Genomic DNA, 20,663 nt, shown 5'->3' with positions numbered 1-20,663 from the left:
CGGCCGGCCAGAGGTGAGACTTTTGAATAATGGACACCGTGACCGGAGGAAGCTGAGTGAGTAGGAGAGGGACGCTGACGCTGATGCGGGGGGGGGGGGGGTGATAGCTGAGGCAGCTTACCATTGGTATTAGTATTAATTATGCAGCATGAGGGGGTTAATGTATTGTCACTGCTGGTCACTGCTGCATCAATGACCGACCAGTGGCAGTTAATTAACCCCTTTGTGCTACATTAGTGCAACCAGTATCAGTGTTAATTAACACTGATACTGGTTGCACTAATGCAGCACAAAGGGGTTAATTAACTGCCACTGGTTGGTCACTAATGCAGCAGTGACCAGCAGTGGCAATACATTAACCCCCTCATGCTGCATAATACAAATACCAATGGTAATTAAATTAACCACTTGCCAACCCATCACAGTACATATACTGTGACAGGGTGGCAGCGACAGGTGTACTTCGCTGCCTATTTTTGGTGTATGCCCCTGTTCCATCTATTTTAAAATTATTTGGGGGAAAAAAGTCATTTTCGGTTTTCAGCCAAGGGCATCCTGCATTTTCGGTTTCGGCCCAAAATTTTCATTTCGGTGCATCCCTAGGAAAAACTGTTACTTACTACAATATGGCCACTAAATGGAGCCAATGATTACAGGAAATCACTGAATGAAATAGAATAAGACCAAAATTTGTGATGGGTGGACGAATACTTAACACATTCGTTCAACTAATATTTTCAGTAATAGACCTCTCCACACCCCCAAAATGTACTCAGCCAGTAAAAGTTAAAGTCTCCATTTTTATTTTTCTACTGCTATCAATGGCCAACACGGTACAACACTTCATCCATGTGTTTGGTGATCTCTGATCTCCTTATGAAGTGTTTCTTACATGATGAAGATCAGCCATGGAGTATATCTGAGGTGTATATCAGGGTGCGCTTCTTCCCCACATGAGAGCTGTGATGTCCCGCAACATTCATATAGAAGACATTTCCCGCACTCAAGGCACTAATACACCTCAAGGGTTGTGTGGGATCCCTGATGTACAGGAAGACAGGACTTCAGTGAGGAACAATTCCCTCACTCAGGACAGGAAAGTGGCTTCTCCCCCATGTGCAACTTCTGATGTCTGTACAGAATGGACTTCTGTGAAAAACATTTCCCGCATTCAGAACAGGAATAGGGCTTGTCTCCCGTGTGCAATCTCCGATGTGTGGAAAGATTGGACTTCCGTGAAAAACATTTCCCACACTCAGGACAGGAATATGACTTCTCCCCTGTGTGCAATCTTTGATGTCTGCAAAGATCAGACCTCCCTGAAAAACATTTCCCGCACTCAGGACAGGAATACGGCTTCTCCCCTGTGTGAGACCTTTGATGTCTGACAAGATCTGATTTTTGTACATAACATTTTCCGCACTCAGAACAGGAATACAGCTTCTCCCCTGTGTGCCATCTCTGATGTATGGAAAGATAGGACTTCTTTGAAAAACATTTTCCGCACTCAGTACAGGAATGTGGCTTCTCTCCTGTGTGCATACTCTCATGTCTGTAAAGATTGGACTTCTGTGAAAAACATTTCCCACACTCAGGACAGGAATACGGCTTCTCCCCTGTGTGCAATTTCTCATGTATGGAAAGATAGGACTTCTTTGAAAAACATTTCCCACACTCAGGGCAGGGATATGGCTTCTCACCCGTGTGAGATCTCTGATGTCTGTAAAGATTGGACTTCTGAGAAAAACCCTTCCCGCACTCAGCACAGGAAAACCTCTTATCTGTTGGAAGGAAGACACCGTCCCTCACAGTCTGAGGTTCCTCAGGATAAGAGGAATACGATGGTCCGGCACCATCCCTCAAAGTCTGAGGTTCCTCAGGATAAGAGGAATACGATGGTCCGGCACCGTCCCTCACAGTCTGAGGTTCCTCAGGATAAGAGGAATACGATGGTCCGGCACCGTCCCTCACAGTCTGAGGTTCCTCAGGATAAGAGGAATACGATAGTCCGGCACTGTCCCTCACAGTCTGAGGTTCCTCAGGATAAGAGGAATACGATGGTCCGGCACCGTCCCTCACAGTCTGAGGTTCCTCAGGATAAGAGGAATACGATGGTCCATCTACAGTGTGTGGTGCTGGATGGACATTTGAGGTAGCCGGGTTTTCTCCTGGACTATACTGTGTGATGTCCTCATCTTCTATTTTACAGTCTGGAGACAAAGTGAGACAATCCTCTGAGGTTTTCCTCTTCACCTGTCCATCTACTAAAATAGAAATAACAAGATTATTACTAGACATGAGCAGATTGGTTCCCCTAAACCAGGACTCCGCCCACATCAGGCAGCTTTGTCTCTGAGGAACTTACAATTCCCCCCTCAATGTAACTAGTAAATGGTCCTCTGATCTCCTACCAGATCATTTCTTTATTCATGGACCTTAGTCAGAGAGTGAGGAAACAACGAGAACTGTCTTCAAGGGTGTGTCTGTAAATTAGGAATGATTTGCCAGTGAACACGAGGGACCACATTACTAATGGAGCAAGGGAGGAGGTCCAAAGGCTGGAAACTAATGAGAAAGACATTTTGGGTGTATGCTGAAGGCCCCCTAACCTAAAGGAAAAGGAGGAGTCAGATCTATCAGTGTTAGGAATGGTGGCAGACCGAGCAATGTTATTTTAATGGGGCATTTCAGTTATCCAGATATTGACTGGGCAGAAGGAACTGCTCACTCATCTAAGGCTCGCCATTTTCTAAATGTCTTGCAGGACAATTTCATGGGTCAGATGTTGGATGCACCAACAAGAGATAACGCGATACTGGATCTACTGATTACAAATACCACAGAGCTGATCGCTCTATAAACTAATAGAGCACCTAGAGTATATAGTGCAGGGGTCAGGTGTATGTAATGTGCAATTTAACCGTTTGCCTACAGGGCACTTTTACCCCCTTCTAGCCCAAGCCCATTTTCAGCTTTCAGCGCTGTCACTCTTCAAATGACAATTGCGCAGTCATGCAACACTGTATCCATATGAAATTTTTTCACACAAATAGAGCTTTCATTTGGTGGTATTTAATCACCACTGGGCTTTTTATTGCTAAACAAAAAAAAATAAAAACACATTTCTGTTTTAAATTTTGCAAACAAGTAATTTTTCCCCTTCACTGATGTGCGCCGATGAGGCTGCACTAATGGGCACTAATAGGCAGCACTGATGAGCACTAATAGGCACCACTGATGGGCACTAATAGGCACTACTGATAGACAGCACTGATGGGCACTAATAGGCACCACTGATAGACGGGACTGATGGGCACTAAAAGGGACCACTGATAGACAGCACTGATGAGCATTAATATGCACCACTTCTATCAGGACTGATGGGCACTAATAGGCACCACTGAAAGACAGCACTGATGGGCACCAATAGGCACCACTGAAAGACAGCACTGATGGGCACTAATAGGCACCACTGATAGACAGCACTGATGGGAACTAATAGGCACCACTGATAGACAGCATTGATGGGAACTAATGGGCACCACTGATAGACAGCACTGATGGGAACTAATGGGCACCACTGACAGCACTGATTGGCACTAATAGGCACCACTGATGGGCACCACTGAGACAGTGCTAATAGGCTGCACTGATGGGCACTAATAGGCACCACTGATAGACAGTGCTGATGGGAACTAATGGGCACCACTGATAGACAGCACTGATGGGAACTAATGGGCACCACTGACAGCACTGATTGGCACTAATATGCACCACTGATGGGCACTAATAGGCACCACTGATGGGCACTAATAGGCACCACTGAGACAGTGCTAATAGGGAGCACTGATGGGCACTAATAGGCACCACTGATAGACACTAATAAAAAGCACTGATGGGCACTAATAGAAAGCACTGCTCATCAGGAAGCTGATGATCAGTGCCCTGATTATCAAGGAAGGTGTCCCCTTTCACACTTGCTGGTTACCAGCTCTCTCCTCTCCTCACGCTGTGATATCAGGAAAGGAATGCAGATAACCGGCAAGTGTGTTTACATTGTGATCAGCTGTGATTGGACACAGCTGATCAGGTGGTAAAGAACCCCTGTGATTGGCTCTTTACCCTGATCTGTGATCAACTGTATCAAGAGGAGACGCCCTCCCAGAACTGGACGACCACGCTGTAGCCGTCATTCGGCTTCGGTGCGGTCGACAATTGGGTAAATCATACAGTGTAAGGGTTTCTTCACCATACGTGCATAAAAACTTGCAGAGACATCAGGTTACCTCAGTTTTCATGCGTGTCCGTTATGCGCCCTATTCACACCAATGTTGATGTCACGTCAGTTTTTTTTCCTGTGCAGAAAACGGCATGCACATTGCAGATTCCTGCACAGAAAAAAATCTGCATGTTATACCAGTGTTGTGGTGTGATCAGGGCATAGAAAACTATTAGTTTATTAGTTTAGTTTAGTTTATTAGCAGCCCTTGCAGAAAAACTGACATCTGCACCATGGGGTGAACGAGGCCTTAGGGTCAGGACTCATAATATTGGTATTCAGTAAGCAGTGGAAGGTTAAATGTTTACATGAGACAAGTTGCAGAGGTCCCACACCGCTGCCTCCCATCTCCTGAGACTGCACTCAGTGACTTGGGTCTGAGACTATACAGACATATCCCTCCACCCGGCACAGCCAGCAAATAACAGAACAAGTAACCCCGGGAGAATTGTCTGTCTTACTAGACCTGGGCATGGGGCAGAAGACCCAAAACACATATCCCTGGAGCCTGGGTCTGGGTCTAGTAACACCTATGGTGAAAATCAACATTTTGCTTCCAGCTGAACCCCAGAATCTCCATAATTCCAGTAATAAACCGTGTCAGCAGCAAACAGAAGGAAGATTATCCAAGAAAAATACAGGAATACAGGACAGGGAACACAGCTCAGGAAAGTGACCAGGGGATTACAGGCTGATATCTCCCAGTCCTTGCCCTACTCTGGACCAATCAGTGAGCAATATGGGTGGAGGAATGTATTGAGTGCTAACCACTTAGCACCAAATCACATACCTGTACGTCATTGTCTTCAAGTGGTTGTATCTGGATGATATGCAGCTGCAGGCATCACCTCGGTACCGTTTTTTAGAGCAGACGGTCGGCTTTCTTGTAATAACAACCGACACGACTACTCAGCCACTTGGCTTGACGTCCCCGCCCCCCCCCCCCCCCCCGCCACCTTTCCATCACTCGCCCGGACTCTCCTGTCCCACCAGGAGACCTGAGCAACCAACCCGCACATCCACCGGCTGGTAGGAAACCCGAACAAAGAATCGGCTTTGATTAGGTCTCAAATATTGTAAACCGGAAGCAACGTCATGACATAACTTATGATTTACTCATGAGCCAATGGCGCCAGTTTTCATAAATCTAAAGTATTCAAAAACGCCGATCTTGGCGTTTGGAATACTTTAAAAGTGCAGAGGAGGGGTTTGAGGTCTTAAAGAGTACCTGTCACTGCCTATTTACTGTCACATCCCCCCCCCCCATCACTCCATAAAGAGTACCTGTCACTGCCTATTACTGTCACATTCCCCCCCCCCTCCCCCGATCCCTCCATAAAGAGTACCTGTCACTGCCTATTACTGTCACATTCCCCCCCTCCCCCCCCCTGATCCCTCCATAAAGAGTACCTGTCACTGCCTATTACTGTCACATTACCCCCCCCCCCCCCTGATCCCTACATAAAAAGTACCTGTCACTGCCTATTTACTGTCACATCCCCCCCATCCCTCCATAAAGAGTACCTGTCACTGCCTATTACGGTCACATCCCCCCCCCCCCCCCGATCCCTCCATAAAGAGTACCTGTCACTGCCTATTACTGTCACATTCCCCCCCCCTCCCCCCCTGATCCCTCCATAAAGAGTACCTGTCACTGCCTATTACTGTCACATCCCCCCCCTCCCCCGATCCCTCCATAAAGAGTACCTGTCACTGCCTATTACTGTCACATCCCCCCCCCCCTCCCCCGATCCCTCCATAAAGAGTACCTGTCACTGCCTATTACTGTCACATTACCCCCCTCCCCCCCCCAATCCCTCCATAAAGAGTACCTGTCACTGCCTATTACTGTCACACCCCCCCCCTCCCCCTCCATAAAGAGTACCTGTCACTGTCTATTACTGTCACATTACACCCCCCCTCCCCCCCCCCGATCCCTCCATAAAGAGTACCTGTCGCTGTCTATTACTGTCACATTACACCCCCCCCCCCCCGATCCCTCCATAAAGAGTACCTGTCACTGCCTATTACTGTCACAAGGGATGTTTACATTGCTTGTGAAAGCAATAAAAGTGATAAAAAAAATAATCAAAAAGGGACGTGTAAAAAAAAAATAAATGGAAAAAAAAATTAAAGCGCCCAATCCCTCTGTGCTCACACGCAGAAGTGAACACATATGTAAGTCGCGCCCGCAAATATAAACAAACAGTGTTAAAAACCACACATGTCAGGTATCGCCGCGATCATTAGAGCGAGAGCAATAATTCTAGTGCAAGACCTCCTCTGTTACTCTAAACCTAAATATTTTTTAAAAAGTCGCCTATGGAGATTTTTAAGTACTGTAGTGTGTCGCCATTCCACGCGTGTGCGCAATTTTAAAGCATGACATGTTAGGTATCTATTTATTCAGCGTAACATTATCTTCCAAATTATACAAAAAAATTGGGGTAACTTTACTGTTTTGTTTTTTATAATTTATTAACCACTTGCCGACTGCCTAACGCCGATCTACGTCGGCAGTCAGCCCCTCACAGGCAAAGTGACGTAGGGCTACGTCACTAGCTTGTGAGGGTCTAGGGAGCGAGCGTGCGCCCCCGGAGGCGCGCTCCCGCTCCCGCGTGGTCACGGACCCCCCCGCGCGTGTGACCGGCGGACCCGATGTCCGCCGGTCACTCGGCGATCGGCGGGGGAGAGGGAGAATGTCAGGCAGCTTGTGTAAACAAGCCACCTGTCATTCTCCTTGCTGTTAGGATACTGATCACTCGGATCTACTATGTAGATCCGTTGATCAGTGTCCATACAGCTCAAGCCCCAGCCAATCACAGTAGAAAGCACGCCCCTAGGGATACACACAGCCCCTCCCTCCCAAATAAAGTTAACCCCTTCACTACCAGTGTATTTTTACAGTAACAGTGCATATATATAGCACTGATTACTGTAGAAATGTCACTGGTAACCCCAAAAGTGTCAAAAATGTCAGTCAAGGGTCCGATCTGTCCGCCCCAATGTCGCAGTACCGCAAAAAAAAAAAAATCGCAGATCGCCGCCATTACACGTTAAAAAAAAAAACAAAAATGACAGAAATCTTTCCCTTTGTTAGTAAACGCGATAACTTTTGCGCAAACCAATCAAAATACGCTTTTTGCGATTTTTTTTTCCAAACATAGGTAGCATAAAACAAATTGGCCGAAAAAGTAAAAAAATTTTGATTTTTAAATTTTTTTTTTGGGGAATTTCATATAAAAAAATGTGAAAAATATTGCTATTTTTGCAAAATTGACGCTCTTTTTTTGTTTATAGCGCGTGATCAAAAAATCGCACAGGTGATCAAATACCACCAAAAGAAAGCTCTGTTTGTGGGAAAAAAAGGACGCCAAATTCGTTTAGGTACAGCGTCGCACGACCGCGCAATTGTCCGTTAAAGTCACGCAGTGCCGAATCGCAAAATACCCCCTGGTCGGAATGGGGGTAAAATCTTCCGGGGCTTAAGTGGTTAAAGTGTATTTTTTCCCAAACAAATTGCATTTGAAAGACTGCTGCACAAATACAGAGTTATATTAAATTTTGCATTGGCCGCCATTTTATTCTCTAGGGTCTCTGCTAAAAAAAAAAAAATATATGTATACAATATATACACATATATATATATATAATGTTTGGGGGTTCTAGGTAATTTCTTTTGTAGAAAATACTACATTTTAATAATAATACATTTTAAGCGATAAAGACCTGGTCTTCCAGTGGTTAATGACCCACCTGTGCTGATCTCTGTAGGAGTGTCCTCCTCTATAATTGTCACTACTATTCCATCCTCCTCCATAGACTGCTGATCATCCCTCTCCTCTTCTTTTATTTCAACTTTTATATCTATCAGATCTTCAAACTAAAAAAAATAAATCAATTAATTAAATAAATTATTTTCTATATATATATAAAGTTAATCTTGTCACATAAAAAAAAATCCACACATTGTATCTACGGGTCCATGTTCTAGATATTCCGTCCTACTAACCTTGAAATGGTGAGGGATGGTGTGATCTTCCTGTGTGGAATTCCGGGAATACAGAGGACGGGGACATCTCTCTGGTGGGTTTTTGTAGCTGGATGACTCCACCATGGTGTCCTGGTACAGATCTTTGTGTCCTTTTAACATTACAGATTCCACCATCACTCCCTCCTCATCATCCTCCTCTTTTATCTCTTCTTTAACCTCAACTTTAGAATCTCTCAGGCTTCCACTCTGAATATATAATAAAAACAACATACAGTAAAATGTAACAATGCAAATAATGTACAGATCCTAATGATACTATCAGTGATTGTTCCTCATCTACCTGATGATGATGAGGGATGGTGTGATCTTCCTGTGTGGAATCCTGGGAATACGGAGGATGGGGACATCTCTCTGGTGGATTCCCATTACTGGATCCATCTGTAGGAAACACACACACTGACTGAATACATTGTTTCTATGCGTTTATCAGATGATGGGGGATCTAGGTGGACCCTCCGTACTGCTCTCTCCTTTACAATAAAGTCTCCTCTTACCCGGTGATGTGAGGGGCGGCTGATTCTCCATCATGACGTCCTTGTAGAGATCCTTGTGTCCTTCTAAATACTCCCACTCCTCCATGGAGAAATAGACAGTGACATCCTGACACCTTATAGGAACCTGACACACAAACAATGATAGTCACCATCCAGACACATCCCTTGTCTGTTACTGGATAATGTCCCAGAATTCCCAGCACCGCTCACCTCTCCTGTCAGCAGCTCCATCATCTTCTTGGTGACTTCTAGAATCTTCTGCATGTTGTGTCTCTCAGGTTTTAGGGAGTCACATGGAGGCACTGTGATGGTCATATGATCACCTGACTTCAGAAAAGGAAATCTCTGTATTGAGGAACCAATAGGAATATCATGTTAGAATCCTCCTCACCTCTCCAGTCAGGTCTGTGTTTATTAATAGAGATAAGAGTGATGTCATGTGACCTCCCAGAATCCTCCTCACCTCTCCGGTCAGGTCTGTGTTTTATTAATAAGAAAAAAAAAGTGATGTCATGTGACCGCCCAGAATCCTCCTCACCTCTCCGTTCTGTGTTTTATTAATAGAGATAAGAGTGATGTCATGTGACCTCCCAGAATCCTCCTCACCTCTCCGGTCAGGTCTGTGTTTTATTAATAGAGATAAAAGTGATGTCATGTGACCTCCCAGAATCCTCCTCACCTCTCCGGTCAGGTCTGTGTTTTATTAATAGATATAAGAGTGATGTCATGTGACCTCCCAAAATCCTCCTCACCTCTCCGGTCAGGTCTGTGTTTTATTAATAGAGATAAGAGTGATGTCATGTGACCTCCCAGAATCCTCCTCACCTCTCCAGTCAGCAGGTAGATGATCTCTAGGGTCAGGTTTAGTATCTTCTCAGTCATGTGACTCCAGTCCTCCTCCATCCTCATTGATGTGGTCATGTGATCTATTCAGGTTTCTCTGTAGACTGATTATCTGGACAGTATTGGTTGTACAATATTAGAATGGTGATATAAGGGGTTAATAGGTGGGCTGCCCTATTAGATTCTATATCTATGGGTAGATTCAGTTATTTAGGGGTCTATTTATAAATAACATTTACATCATCATTCGTCCAGCAAATCTGAATGCACATTATTTTTGTACAAATTGGGCAAATAAAGAAAAGACCCCCTCCAAGGGTTAAACGGTCATTTAGTTGTAGGAACCAGGAAAATCACTTTTACTTCCGGATCCTCCACTCCCATAGGCTTCTCAGGGTTGTAAGGCTAGCCCAAGCAACCTCTTGTTAGATACTAATAGAGAAAAATATACTGTATGCTCAAGTGGTTGTATTTACCTGGTGCCTCCATGGCAGCATACATGTGATAGAGCTCCGCCTTCAGGACTAGTGAATAGCATAAAAGAAAGACGCCCCCCTACTCCCAGCATTCTCCTGTGATATAGAATACCGAGGGAGCGTATGCTGCCATGGATCGGCACCAGGAAAGGAAAATTACGGTAAGTATGATACAATTTTCCATATTCCTGGCGCCTCCATAGCAGCCTATCTGTGATAGAGCTCCGCCTCTACTCCGCCTTCAGGACTAGTGAATAACATATAAGAAAGATGCCCTCCTACCCCCAACATTCTATCACAAGTATGCTGCTATGGAGGCGCCAGGAAAATGGAAAATTGTATCATACTTACCGTAATTTTCCTTTCCTGGTGCCGATCCATGGCAGCATACGCTCCCTCCTTCGGTATTCTATATCACAGGAGAATGCTGGGAGTAGGGGGCGTCTTTCTTTTATGCTATTTACTAATCCTGAAGGCGGAGTAGAGGCGGAGCTCTATCACAGATATGCTGCTATGGAGACGCCAGGAATATGGAAAATTTTATCATACTTACCGTAATTTTCCTTTCCTGGTGCCGATCCATGGCAGCGTACACTCACTCCCTCTGTATTCTATATCACAGGAGAATGCTGGGAGTAGGGGGCGTCTTTCTTTTATGCTATTTACTAATCCTGAAGGCGGAGTAGAGGCGGAGCTCTATCACAGATATGCTGCTATGGAGACGCCAGGAATATGGAAAATTTTATCATACTTACCGTAATTTTCCTTTCCTGGTGCCGATCCATGGCAGCGTACACTCCCTCCCTCTGTATTCTATATCACAGGAGAATGCTGGGAGTAGGGGGCGTCTTTCTTTTATGCTTTTCACTAGTCCTGAAGGCGGAGTAGAGCCGGAGCTCTATCACAGGTATGCTGCCATGGATAGGCACCAGGAAAGGAAAATTACGGTAACTAGGATACAATTTTTCGTCTTTTTCTAAAGTCATCAGGGCCAATGCAGCGCCAATAGCCCTTTACATTAACAACCATTTAACCCTTTAGACTTTAAAGGAAAAAGTTAATTTTCACACACATTGCAAAATCAACATTTTTTTGCTCATAATAAACTTACCCAGCCCCCACCCCTACACACTCACAATTATGTCAACCCTTAACCACTTCAGCCCCGGAAGATTTTACCCCCTTCCTTACCAGGGGGTATTTTGCGATTCGGCACTGCGTGACTTTAACGGACAATTGCGCAGTCATGCGACGCTGTACCTAAACGAATTTGACGTCCTTTTTTTCCCACAAACAGAGCTTTCTTTTGGTGGTATTTGATCACCTGTGCGATTTTTTGATCATGCGCTAAAACAAAAAAAAGAGCGTGAATTTTGCAAAAATAACAATATTTTTCACATTTTTTTACATGAAATTCCCCCAAAAAAATGTAAAAATCAAATTTTTTTAACATTTTCGGCCAATTTGTTTTATGCTACATATGTTTGGTAAAAAAAAAAAAAAAAAAAAATCGCAAAAAGCGTATTTTGATTGGTTTGTGCAAAAGTTATCGCGTTTACTAACAAAGGGAAAGATTTTTGTTGCTTTTTTTTAACGCGTAATGGCGGCGATCTGCGATTTTTTTTGCGGGACTGCGACATTGGGGCGGACAGATCGGACCCTTGACTGACAGTCTTTCTCCTGCCTTTCTCCTGCTGTCACGGATGATCGTGAGTGAGCGGCGGACATGGGGTCCGCCGCTCACACGCGCGGGGGGGTCCGTGACCGCGCGGGAGCGCACCACTGGCGACGTGCGCTTGCTCCCCAGAGCCTCACAGGCTAGTGACGTACCGATACGTCACTTTGCCTGTGAGGGGCTGACCGCCACAGTATATGTACTTGCGGCGGTCGGCAAGTGGTTAAAATTGTGTGTCCCCATGAAAGGGCGACTAACTTCATTACCCAACATGGTGCAAAGACAACACTTTGTTTTTAGGCCAACCCTAATCTCAATCTCATCCCTCGTCACAAGGGTGAGAAACATAACATCTCCAACATAAAGAGAATGTTCCGGCCCCCATAAGTGGGAAAATGTTCTGCCCCTGAATTTAGGGGTTAATCTAGGTTTCCACACTATATATGTGTGTATCATCATCTGCTGGAGATAAAAGACATCACAGTGACTATGGAGGAAGAGGACGGACATGACGGGGGGGGGGGGGGGGGGTTACTGGGTGTAAATAGAAAATAAGATCTTATTACCTCATCTACTGCCACTTCCAGCAATGTCTTCCCTCTACTTCCTCCCGACTCACCTCTCACCCGGAACTTCCTTTTTATTCCTGACATCACTTCCTGTCTGTAGCTGACATCCCTTTCCTTTCTTCCATAGAGTTTTCCTGAGTGTAAGCGAGATTACCATCTTGTGGAGATTAGTGGAACTGTAGCCCGAGGAAACGTCTCGTAGTGGGAACAAGTACTTGTGCTGCTGTGTGTATATGGGCCGTATATCAACTTTCAGACCACGCCTTTTCAGACATAGTTTACATGTAAAAATCAGCTTTTTTTGCTAGAAAATTACTTAGAACCCCCAAACATTATATATATATTGTTTTTTTTTTTGCTTTAGCAGAGGACCTAGAAAATAAAATGGTGGGTTTTGCAATTTTTTTTATGTCACAGGGTATTTGTGCAGTGTTGATTTTTTCGAAAAGCTATTTTTTTGGAAAAAATACACTTTACTCAATTTTAAAGCAGGCAACCACAATATAATACTTAATTTTTGAGTAAAATATAAAAGATAATGTTACACAGAGTAAATAGATACCTAACATGTCATGCTTCAAAATTGCTCACGCTCGCAGAATGGCGCCAAACGACTATAATAATATATAATCTCTATAAGGCCCCTTTCACAATTGTGCGACCTGAAAGTCGATTTTGATGCGACTTTGACTGTACTTGAAGCAATGCCTGTGTAATCTTGAGGTCTATGGACCTCAAGCTGCATTAAAGTCGGACCAAAGTAGTGCATGGATTACTTTGAAGTCGCTATGAATTGAAGTCGCACTGGAATGAATGGTACTCATTGGAAATTATGGGGTACGACTTGTCATGTGACTTTGCAGTCCCAAGTTGCAGGACAAGTTTCACAAGTGTGACGGGGGCCTAACCGACACTTTAAAAGCTTTTATAGGTTACTAGTGGAGAATTAAGGCAGGAGGTCTTGTCCTAGAATTATTGCTCTTGCTTTGACATTTGCGGCAATACCTTACATGTGGTAAACATCCCCTGTGCCAGCAATAGGCATTGATAGGTACTCCTTGTGGAGAGACCTGGGTTCTATTAGAGCCTAGATGTCTCCTCTGTCCTTAAAAGCATCTGATTATACCAAGATCAGTGTGATCAGATGCTTTCAACTCTTTAACAGGGCGCTGTTTATTTCCAGGGAAACCAGAAGTGCAAAGGTACAGGTCACTTCAGGTTTCCTATACCATGGAACTGATTGAGGACCTTCTGGTCCTCAAAAATTTCCATGGTAAGCTGGCAGAACCTGACTTATTGTCCCAGGAGCCGGATATCAAGTCAAGACCTACTGCATGATGGTGAATAGCAGTCTCAGCCTGGACCCCCGCCAGGCCATGCACCCAGCGCGTTTTGCTCCATCCCCGGAGCTTACTGGGATTTGCTCTGGAGAAGCGGAGCGAGCAAAACTTGTGTGCATGCCATGGCAGGGGCCCAAGCTGAGACTGCCGTTCACCATCATACAGTAGGTCTGGACTTGATGTGCTGCTCTCAGGACACCCCGTCACTTTCTACCATTGTCTGGAAGATAGACAAACTCTCTTCCCAGCCAGCACTCACAGCGTCGGGCACAGGACTCCTATTCAGCCTGAGGGGCTCACACACACATCCTTGGTTTGAAACTGGCAGAACCACAGGCTTCAGTTCCAGGTTCTCTGATGGCATGGAGAGCTCAGATAGGCACCGGCGGGTGGCGAGAGGGGTCGCCCTAATTAGCCGCTCGGAAGGCTTTTACAAAAAAACTGATCGTGGTCCTCCTCCATCCTCATTGGTGTGGTCATGTGATCTATGTGGGTTTCTCTGTAGATGGGTAGTAGAGAATTATCTGGACTGTATTGGCTCTACAATATTAAGATGGGGAGATAAGGGCTGCCCCCATTGGGGATTGGCACATGTAGATTGGGTTACTTAGTAGTCTACTTATAAACAACATTTGCATATTCATTTTTCCAGCAAATTGGGCAAATACAGATGTAGCACCCTTCAAATGCAACACTTCACAGTCAAGGTGTGTGGTGACATGGGACAGTAAGTTCTACTGGGACTTAACACAGACATTCACTGCATACAGTGCACAGGTCATCTCTAAGTCTAAGGACTGCCTTAAGATTGATTTCACCTGGTGGGAGGCCAAAAGAATTGCAGATTTTGGGGACATTGATTCAGCTTTACCTCTATGGCATAACCCAATGTTTCCCCATCTTCAATTGTTTATGGATTTTCGGTTCTGGGAGGATAAAGAAATAATCACCTTAGGATATGTGTATGAGGGAAATGTTTTAATTTCTTGTCAAACACTGCAGGGTAAATGTGATCTTCCCCGAACCGCCTTCTATAGATATTTCCAACTTTGTCATGTACTCCAGACCTAGTTCGGGACCAATGGCATTGATTTTTCTGACTGATAGGTATTCTGCAGTCTCAGGGGCCCAGGGGGCTTATCCCCACTATATACCTACATTTATTATACAATACAATTGGCAAAACCCCATTGGCAATCCTCACTAAATGGCAACAACTTAGCCCCCAGCAGCTCTCTCCCTTCAGCCTCCAGCAGCTCTTTGTCCCTAGCCCCCAGCAGCTCTCTCCCCCCAGCCCCCAGCAGCTCTCGGTCCCTAGCATCCAGCAGCACTCTGCCCCCAGCAGCACTCTGCCCCCAGCCTCCAGCAGCACTCTCTCTCCAGCCTTCATCAGCTCTCTCTCTCCAGCCTCCATCAGCTCTCTCCCCCCGCCTCCAGCAGCTCTCTCTCCCCAGCCTCCAGCAGCATTCTCTCTCCAGCAGCACTCTATCTCCAGCCTCCAGCAGCTCTCTATCACTAGCCTCCAGCAGCTCTCTCCCCACAGCCTCCTGCAGCTCTCTCCCTCAGCCTCCAGCAGCTCTCTCCCTCAGCCTCCAGCAGCTCTCTCCTCTCAGCCTCCAACAGGTCTCTCCCCTCAGCCTCCAGCAGCTCTCTGTCCCTAGCCACCAGCAGCTCTCTCCTCCCAGCCTCCAGCAGCTCTCTCCCCACATCCTCCAGCAGCTCTCTCCCCACAGCCTCCAGCTGCTCTCTCCCAACAGCCTCCAGCTGTTCTCTCCCCACAGCCTCCAGCAGCACTCTCCCCCCAGCCTCCAGCAGCACTCTCTCTCCAGCCCCCAGCAGCTCTCTGTCCCTAGCCTCCAGCAGAACTCTCCCCCCAGCCTCCAGCAGCACTCTCCCCCCAGTCTCCAGCAGCACTCTCTCTCCAGCCTCCATTAGCTCTCTCCCCCCAGCCTCCAGCAGCTCTCTACTCCCAGCCTCCAGCAGCTCTCTCCCCACAGCCTCCAGCTGCTCTCTCCCCACAGCCTCCAGCAGCTTTCTCCCCCCAGCTTCCAGAAGCTCTCTGTCCCTAGCCTCCAGCAGCACTCTCCCCCAGCCTTCAGCAGCATTCTCTCTCCAGCCTCCAGCAACTCTCTCCCCAGCCTCTAGCAGCATTCTCTCTCCAGCAGCACTCTATCTCCAGCCTCCAGCGGCACTCCCCCCACGGCCTCCAGCAGCTCCCTGTACCCAGCCTCCATCAGCTCTCTCCCTCAGTCTCCAGCAGCTCTCTCCCCTCAGCCTCCAGCAGCACTCTCTCTCACAAACTCCAACAGCTCTCTCCCCCTAGCCTCCAGCAGCTCTCTCCTCCCAGCCTCCAGCAGCTCTCTCCCCACATCCTCCAGCAGCTCTCTCCCCACAGCCTCCAGCTGCTCTCTCCCAACAGCCTCCAGCTGTTCTCTCCCCACAGCCTCCAGCAGCACTCTCCCCCCAGCCTCCAGCAGCACTCTCTCTCCAGCCCCCAACAGCTCTCTCCCCCCAGCCCCCAGCAGCTCTCTGTCCCTAGCCTCCAGCAGCACTCTCCCCCAGCCTCCAGCAGCTCTCTACTCCCAGCCTCCAGCAGCTCTCTCCCCACAGCCTCCAGCTGCTCTCTCCCCACAGCCTCCAGCAGCTTTCTCCCCCCAGCTTCCAGAAGCTCTCTGTCCCTAGCCTCCAGCAGCACTCTCCCCCCAGCCTTCAGCAGCATTCTCTCTCCAGCCTCCAGCAACTCTCTCCCCAGCCTCCAGCAGCATTCTCTCTCCAGCAGCACTCTATCTCCAGCCTCCAGCGGCACTCCCCCCCCCCACGGCCTCCAGCAGCTCCCTGTACCCAGCCTCCAGCAGCTCTCTCCCTCAGCCTCCAGCAGCTCTCTCCCCTCAGCCTCCAGCAGCACTCTCTCTCACAAACTCCAACAGCTCTCTCCCCCTAGCCTCCAGCAGCTCTCTGTCCCTAGCCCCCAGCAGCTCTCTCCCCTCAGCCTTCAGCAGCTCTCTGTCCCTAGCCACCAGCAGCACTCTCCCCCCAGCCTCCAGCAGCACTCTCCCCCCAGTCTCCAGCAGCACTCTCTCTCCAGCCTCCATTAGCTCTCTCCCCCCCAGCCTCCAGCAGCTCTCTACTCCCAGCCTCCAGCAGCTCTCTCCCCACAGCCTCCAGCTGCTCTCTCCCCACAGCCTCCAGCACCTTTCTCCCCCCAGCTTCCAGAAGCTCTCTGTCCCTAGCCTCCAGCAGCACTCTCCCCCCAGCCTTCAGCAGCATTCTCTCTCCAGCCTCCAGCAACTCTCTTCCCAGCCTCCAGCAGCATTCTCTCTCCAGCAGCACTCTATCTCCAGCCTCCAGCGGCACTCCCCCCACGGCCTCCAGCAGCTCCCTGTACCCAGCCTCCAGCAGCTCTCTCCCTCAGTCTCCAGCAGCTCTCTCCCCTCAGCCTCCAGCAGCACTCTCTCTCACAAACTCCAACAGCTCTCTCCCCCTAGCCTCCAGCAGCTCTCTCCTCCCAGCCTCCAGCAGCTCTCTCCCCACATCCTCCAGCAGCTCTCTCCCCACAGCCTCCAGCTGCTCTCTCCCAACAGCCTCCAGCTGTTCTCTCCCCACAGCCTCCAGCAGCACTCTCCCCCCAGCCTCCAGCAGCACTCTCTCTCCAGCCCCCAACAGCTCTCTCCCCCCAGCCCCCAGCAGCTCTCTGTCCCTAGCCTCCAGCAGCACTCTCCCCCCAGCCTCCAGCAGCTCTCTACTTCCAGCCTCCAGCAGCTCTCTCCCCACAGCCTCCAGCTGCTCTCTCCCCACAGCCTCCAGCAGCTTTCTCCCCCCAGCTTCCAGAAGCTCTCTGTCCCTAGCCTCCAGCAGCACTCTCCCCCCAGCCTTCAGCAGCATTCTCTCTCCAGCCTCCAGCAACTCTCTCCCCAGCCTCCAGCAGCATTCTCTCTCCAGCAGCACTCTATCTCCAGCCTCCAGCGGCACTCCCCCCCACGGCCTCCAGCAGCTCCCTGTACCCAGCCTCCAGCAGCTCTCTCCCTCAGCCTCCAGCAGCACTCTCTCTCACAAACTCCAACAGCTCTCTCCCCCTAGCCTCCAGCAGCTCTCTGTCCCTAGCCCCCAGCAGCTCTCTCCCCTCAGCCTTCAGCAGCTCTCTGTCCCTAGCCACCAGCAGCACTCTCCCCCCAGCCTCCAGCAGCACTCTCCCCCCAGTCTCCAGCAGCACTCTCTCTCCAGCCTCCATTAGCTCTCTCCCCCCAGCCTCCAGCAGCTCTCTACTCCCAGCCTCCAGCAGCTCTCTCCCCACAGCCTCCAGCTGCTCTCTCCCCACAGCCTCCAGCAGCTTTCTCCCCCCAGCTTCCAGAAGCTCTCTGTCCCTAGCCTCCAGCAGCACTCTCCCCCCAGCCTTCAGCAGCATTCTCTCTCCAGCCTCCAGCAACTCTCTCCCCAGCCTCCAGCAGCATTCTCTCTCCAGCAGCACTCTATCTCCAGCCTCCAGCGGCATTCCCCCCCACGGCCTCCAGCAGCTCCCTGTACCCAGCCTCCAGCAGCTCTCTCCCTCAGCCTCCAGCAGCTCTCTCCCCTCAGCCTCCAGCAGCACTCTCTCTCACAAACTCCAACAGCTCTCTCCCCCTAGCCTCCAGCAGCTCTCTGTCCCTAGCCCCCAGCAGCTCTCTCCCCTCAGCCTTCAGCAGCTCTCTGTCCCTAGCCACCAGCAGCTCTCTCCCCACAGCCTCCAGCTGCTCTCTCCCCCCCCTGCTTCCAGAAGCTCTCTCCCCCCAGCCTCCAGCAGCTCTCTCCTCCCAGCCTCCAGCAGCTCTCTCCACAGCCTCCAGCGGTTCTCTCCTCCCAGCCTTTAGCAGTTCAAGCCATCCACTGGATCCCTTCCCGATCTCCCCCGAGTTCCGCTCTACTAGATTGCTGCGATCCCCCCGCTGTCAAATGTGGAAAGCTGCTTCACCAGTCCGGAGATTTGAAATGCCCACTGCTTTCTCTCCTCTCCTTGCAGTGCTGACAGTATGGACTACAGATATTCTAATTGGTCAGCACCATCACATAGACAGTTGCTGACCAATCAGAAGCTGTCTAGCCCAGCAATCTGGTACAGTGGGACCGAGGGGGGGTTTGGGGCCCAGTGGATTGCTTAAACCGCTGGAGGCTGCAGGGAGAGAGCCGCTGGAGATGTGGGGATCAAAGCCATGGGAGAGGCAGGGAGACCCAAGCCGCAAATGTCCAAGCGTCCACAGTGGGATCAGGAGCCAGATCAGGTGGAACCCGTCATGCAGAGAACTTTACCGCACCGCTCCTGTGTGAACCCATACTTAAAATCACTATGACAAGCTTATTTTCACACAGGAGCGATGTGGGAAACCACATTCAATTCAGACAGGAATTGCACCGCATTCCTGTTCAAATGACATGTTATTCTTTGCAGTGCAATTTGCATCCATTCATTTTGTATTGACAAAATTTTTACCTCAATGTAGCAATATCAATACAATAGGTGTATGTAGCATCCTCTAGTGTGCTACTAGTGTGAGTGTAGGGAAATGTATATCTTGACTCATGTTTAACCCAGTGAGTCTGTAATTGGGTTAGGGTCATTAGAGTTCACGGCTGGATGACTCATACAGGCAGCTCTCTGGTGTCTCCTCCTAGTTCTAAAAGTTGGAGAACATTTTGGAAGCTGGAGGGCGGAGGTTAGCAGGGCTGTCCTGCATGTTTAAAAGGGCTTGGCCAATGCCTAAGCAGTGGGCCCAGCAGGGGACTAAGCCAACCCTTAAATATGAATGAGCCATGCCAGCAGGGGAATGAGGTGAAAGATGGAGATCAAGTGCTGAGGTGGACTGTCGGCGGCCCTCGTGGGACCCCTTCAGGGCTCTACTTCGGGCTGGGACTCAGGTGGCTGGTATGTAAGGGTCCTATCACGGGAGTAGTTGGAGGCCTTCCTGAGAGGTGGTGGAAGCAAGGATAGTGTGAATACTGCAGCACAGGACAAGGGTCTGAGGAGCTGAATATGGCCACGACTAATCAAACTGTGAAAATGTTCCATGTACATGAAGACTGGGAGGCGTTGCATATATACCTAGTGAGGAACTGTGACAGGTTCCTGATTGATTTATGGGTTAGTGTCTGTCCTAGCCCTGTTCTGGCTTGAGCACTTCATTCACCCATTGTGGTTCTAAGGTGAGGTACTGGAGCAATCAGGGCTCAGGTGGGGCAGTGACCGGGAACAGCTGCAGGTGGCATAGCGGGGAGGTTAGGGGGTCTTTGTGGGGTGGGTTTGTCCCAGCTCCCACTGGAGGTTTGCTTGCCTCATTTAAGAGGGCCTGTCATCTGGGGTTGGTTTTGAGAGGGTCAGCAGTAGAGGGTTGGAATGTAGGGTAGGGGAGGAGTAATGGGTGGACTTTGGGTGTGTGATGCTGTTATATTTTTTATCCTGCATTATATATGCTTAATACATTTTGAAGAGGTAGCTAATTTAGGTGTGGAAATGGCTTCTTTTTTTTTGGATACCAGTATTTTTTGACTGCACCCTCCCTATATACACATGAACTTTAATGGCATTACAGTCTTAGTCCGTAGGGTTAAATATTGAGTTGGTCCACCCTCTGCAGCTATAACAACTTCAACTCTTCTGGGAAGGCTGTCCACAAGGTTTAGGAGTGTGTCTACGGGAATATTTGACCATTCCTCCAGAAGCACATTTGTGAGGTCAGGCACTGATGTTGGACGAGAAAGCGTGACTCCCAGCAGTGGCGGCCGGTGTACTGAGGGCACAGGGGTGCCGCCCCCCCCATCCATGCGTCCGGCCCCCTAATCTGCACGCATTGGGGGAATGTATGCTAGTCACTGCATTGGGGGCATGTATGCTGGTCACTGCATTGGGGGAATGTATGCTGGTCACTGCATTGGGGGCATGTATGCTGGTCACTGCATTGGGGGAAT

At 48.7% G+C, this 20,663-nt stretch overlaps 5 protein-coding genes across 5 annotated transcripts in view; 2 read left to right on the top strand and 3 right to left on the bottom strand.

The window, feature by feature from the left end:
* Positions 1-12,455, bottom strand: part of LOC309550707 (uncharacterized protein) — a 233,561-nt gene extending 221,106 nt beyond the window's left edge. Inside the window, exon 1 of the mRNA XM_082251041.1 lies at positions 12,388-12,455. Coding sequence (XP_082107167.1) covers positions 12,388-12,392 — 5 coding nt within the window. The 5' untranslated portion in view covers positions 12,393-12,455. The remainder of the gene's footprint in view (positions 1-12,387) is intronic.
* Positions 1-20,663, top strand: part of LOC309550737 (uncharacterized protein) — a 578,111-nt gene that overhangs the window by 137,465 nt on the left and 419,983 nt on the right. The gene's annotated exons all lie outside the window — the stretch shown is intronic.
* Positions 1-20,663, bottom strand: part of LOC309550685 (uncharacterized protein) — a 903,485-nt gene that overhangs the window by 589,730 nt on the left and 293,092 nt on the right. Inside the window, exon 7 of the mRNA XM_082251020.1 lies at positions 8,292-8,519. Within this exon, the coding sequence (XP_082107146.1) occupies positions 8,292-8,519 (228 nt within the window). The remainder of the gene's footprint in view (positions 1-8,291; positions 8,520-20,663) is intronic.
* The window catches only part of LOC309550757 (uncharacterized protein), a 245,401-nt gene that overhangs the window by 137,005 nt on the left and 87,733 nt on the right, over positions 1-20,663 (top strand). The gene's annotated exons all lie outside the window — the stretch shown is intronic.
* LOC309550003 (uncharacterized protein) lies at positions 808-4,252 on the bottom strand (the record flags this gene model as incomplete). Its single annotated transcript, XM_082250477.1, has 2 exons — positions 808-2,210; positions 4,231-4,252. The coding sequence occupies 2 exons, from the start codon at positions 4,250-4,252 to the stop codon at positions 1,084-1,086; spliced, it is 1,149 nt and encodes a 382-aa protein (XP_082106603.1). The 3' UTR covers positions 808-1,083.

This window comes from Pelophylax lessonae (genome assembly GCF_965119305.1).
Source record: "Pelophylax lessonae genome assembly, chromosome: 3".
NCBI lineage: Eukaryota > Metazoa > Chordata > Amphibia > Anura > Ranidae > Pelophylax > Pelophylax lessonae.
Note: the sequence above shows the minus strand (reverse complement) of the source record. Positions and strands in the feature narration are given on the sequence as shown.